Source organism: Triticum aestivum, chromosome 3D, assembly GCF_018294505.1.
Source record: "Triticum aestivum cultivar Chinese Spring chromosome 3D, IWGSC CS RefSeq v2.1, whole genome shotgun sequence".
Taxonomy (NCBI): domain Eukaryota; kingdom Viridiplantae; phylum Streptophyta; class Magnoliopsida; order Poales; family Poaceae; genus Triticum; species Triticum aestivum.
In genome coordinates, this window is record NC_057802.1 from 5,151,517 (window position 1) to 5,154,628 (window position 3,112).

At 49.0% G+C, this 3,112-nt stretch overlaps 1 protein-coding gene across 1 annotated transcript; it reads right to left on the bottom strand.

The window, feature by feature from the left end:
- Positions 1-300: 300 nt before the first annotated feature.
- Positions 301-2,625, bottom strand: LOC123073629 (transcription factor NAI1-like). Its single transcript, XM_044496697.1, has 3 exons — positions 2,577-2,625; positions 879-1,438; positions 301-717 (listed from the first exon to the last, which is right to left on the bottom strand). The coding sequence occupies exons 1-3, from the start codon at positions 2,623-2,625 to the stop codon at positions 301-303; spliced, it is 1,026 nt and encodes a 341-aa protein (XP_044352632.1).
- Between the last annotated feature and the right edge of the window lie 487 nt (positions 2,626-3,112).

Here is a 3,112-nt window from a genome sequence, read left to right on the forward strand (position 1 = left end):
TGGCGTTGGGTGTGCCGATACATTAACACCCATGAGAAGCTATTTTTTCCTTGAAGGTGTTGTCGAATAGCTTCTTCACCCTATCCCTAGGTCTTTTTGGCTCTCGATCGTTGGTTTGGAATCGATGGTGGAGTCTGGTTTCGGTTAATAGTTGCTTGTTCATTGTTAGAGTTTTGCATGATTGTAGCTAATTAATCATGCCATTGTGAGATTTTTGGCCTAGCATCCCTTATAAACTTGGTCGACTCTATTCGTCTTGATAAAATCACACAAATACCCGGCCCTCTTTTCAAGGTACCATCATAAAAGTAGATGAAAACTTGCCTTTGCCATGGTGGTTATAATCACGGTGGATTCCGTGAATGGCATCACATTATTGTGGACGATGCAAAGGTGGAACTCCTCCAACTCCGCAAGAACCCTGGCGACAACACCCTTTCCATTTATTTCACAGTGGATCCTCAACATCACCTTGTTTTCTGAAAGCTTTGCCTCTATCTCGGGCAGCCGCTGGCTCCTCGCCGGCATCCGGGCTGCTGAGGAGAACAAACTGGACCCCTCATCGCTGTTCGGCACGGCATGGCGGCTTGGCTCCCTGACCAGCACCAAGGTCTCAACTCTCCTATGGCTGCCGCCGGCCGCCTCCAGGGACTTGACCTTCTCTTGGAGCTGTTTCACATAGCTCGTTGCGTTGCTAAGAATCGTTCCCTTGTCCATCTGATGGACCCAAATTTTAATAAACACATTAACAGATTTTTTTTTGCGAGGACATTAACAGATTAACTAAGCATTTGACCCCACGAGCAAAAAGAAAGAAAAACTATGCATTTCATGGAGAAATATTCGGACACGTGGAAAAACACGGGGAAGTCAGGCACCTTCTTGAGGCCGGGGATGACGGCAGAGAGCTCGATGAAGCGCTGGTTCGTCTTCTCCCGGCGCTTCCGCTCCGCCATGATGTGGTCTTGCGCGCAAGCGCCGACTTTCCTTGCGGCGGCCCTCCTCGTCGGCTGCGACACGCCTGAACGAAGCGGCGCTCTCGCAGCCTGTGTACCGCCGCCAACGCTGGACGGGTGTGCCGCGTTGAAGTTCCAGCTCATGGAGTGGGTGTTGGTGGCGCCGGTACTGCTCATGCTGCCCGAGGCCGGTAACGACGTGAACGTGGAATTACTGACTTGCTGCACGGCCGCATCGGGGGATGGGCTGATGATCCCACCGTCGGGGCGGGAATCGGTGCCGGAGCTCAGCCGGTTGTGTGCTTCCGCGAGCTCCGGGGAATCGTGGAGCGCCTGGAGGCATGGGAAGCCAGCCCTGTTCTCGACGGCTCCTCCTTGATCCTCCTCGTTCTGCAGCGTGCTCAGAGCCCACTGCATGAACAGGAGTGAGTCGTCCAAGTCGTCCATGAGCTTCCGTCCGTACGTAGCCACTGACCCAGAAGCTGGTTCAACATCGAGATAGACATGAGACACGGCAGAATAGAATTAATGAGAGAACGATGCGTGTAGTGGAACTGTTTACCTCGATCGGTGGGTGATCAACTCAATCTTTGTAGCAGTAGATGCTATGGAACCTGGCCTCTAGTCTCGGGTTTATAAGCAAGCGCGCGTCCACTCTGTCACTATAGTGTGTGCTCACACTAAGGCCCCTCTCAAGCCTAAGACAAATGGGCCAACCTTAAACAAATAATGAGTCGTTGGATCCTGGTTATCTGGCTTGGATCTAGTGGAAATCATATTCTAGACACCAGCAAATTAAAGGTACATGTGGTTGCGCAAACATACAAAATTACGTTATGTGTACAATGGACTCTCCTGTTGTCGAGATTAAGATCAGCGTACAGCTGGACTAGTGGATCCGGCCACGTGAATCATCCAAAATACCAATGGTTTTTGTGAAACAACTGCCTATAGGTGCGCTATACCCTTTTTGGACCCTCCACGATGGCCAAAAGACGGGCCAATGACAGTTCCACTATGCTAACGAATAGCGACTAGCAAATGTAGTTTCAAACCTTGTAGCTGGCCATCGTTCTGCTAGGAGAAAACACAGGATAGTGTGGTAACTTTGAAAGACAACTATACTTGAAGGCAAAAAAGAAAGTCATAAGATTGGTTAAACTATGAGGAAACATATGAGAACTCAAACTAAAAATACATATAGGACCCTAGTAAGTAAGAACTGCGGAATAGTCACCTGTTAGAGATAGTAAATAACACTAATGGAAAATTAGTGTTCACTGAGTGCCAAGGTCTTTGCCGAGTTCCGTTTCACAGGATCACGACACAACATCCCTTTGCCGAGAACAAGACTCGGCAGTAGTGTGTACTCGGCGAGGGCTTCCTTCCGACGAGAGCTGTCAGAATAATGCCCGGTAAACGAACTAATACTCGACTAATACTTTTTTTTGCTGAGAACTCGTGACATGGAAATTGGCATCTAGGAGTCACGTGACACGACAATTTCGGTTTGACGGGTCCGTGACGTCGGTGGCACGTTTACCGAGTGCAATTCGTCGAGGACTCCGCAACTACTTGTAAAATTAACGTCTCACGTGCAGAAACAGTTTTCCGAGTCACCTACCAAAGTAGCCGGTGTAGCTGCAAAGATATTTCTTGGTTCCGCCATGTGGCCCACCTTCCTGAGTGCGGTGACTCTTTGTCTACATCTTTATTTACATCTCTTCGCTGCGGAGAAATTTGCCGAGTGACAACACTTGAAGCTCGGCAAAACACCTGCTGGAGTGGGTGGGAACAGTAACGCATCACAGCTATCGAGTAGGATACTCAGGCCATTTTCGGTAATCCACCGGCTCCGAGAATCTGTGGAGTGGCTGTTTGCTCGCTCCATGTTTTTGAGCTACAGCTCCGTCCGCTCCCGGAGCGGAGCCGCAGAGTGGAGTGATACCGAACGGGCCCTCAGTAACAGGGAAATTTGTGGAGGTCAATACTCAGCAAAAGCCCCCACGGGTAATTTTAATAATTTACTACCTGTTAAGACGTCAATGGAAAAAAAATTATAGCCATATAGTCAGCTAGCACCATTCATACATCACACATAATCCACACAAACCAGCAACAAGTCAATTACCATACAAAGTTCACATGCCACATAA

Excerpts from the sequence above, each read along its gene's own strand:
- LOC123073629 (XM_044496697.1), bottom strand. The coding sequence starts at position 2,625 with ATGGCGGAACCAAGAAATATCTTTGCAGCTACACCGGCTACTTTGGTA. Across the intron at positions 1,439-2,576 it reads TACACCGGCTACTTTGGTAG|CTTCTGGGTCAGTGGCTACG; the intron begins GTGACTCGGAAA and ends ATGTTGAACCAG. Across the intron at positions 718-878 it reads TCATCCCCGGCCTCAAGAAG|ATGGACAAGGGAACGATTCT; the intron begins GTGCCTGACTTC and ends TGGGTCCATCAG.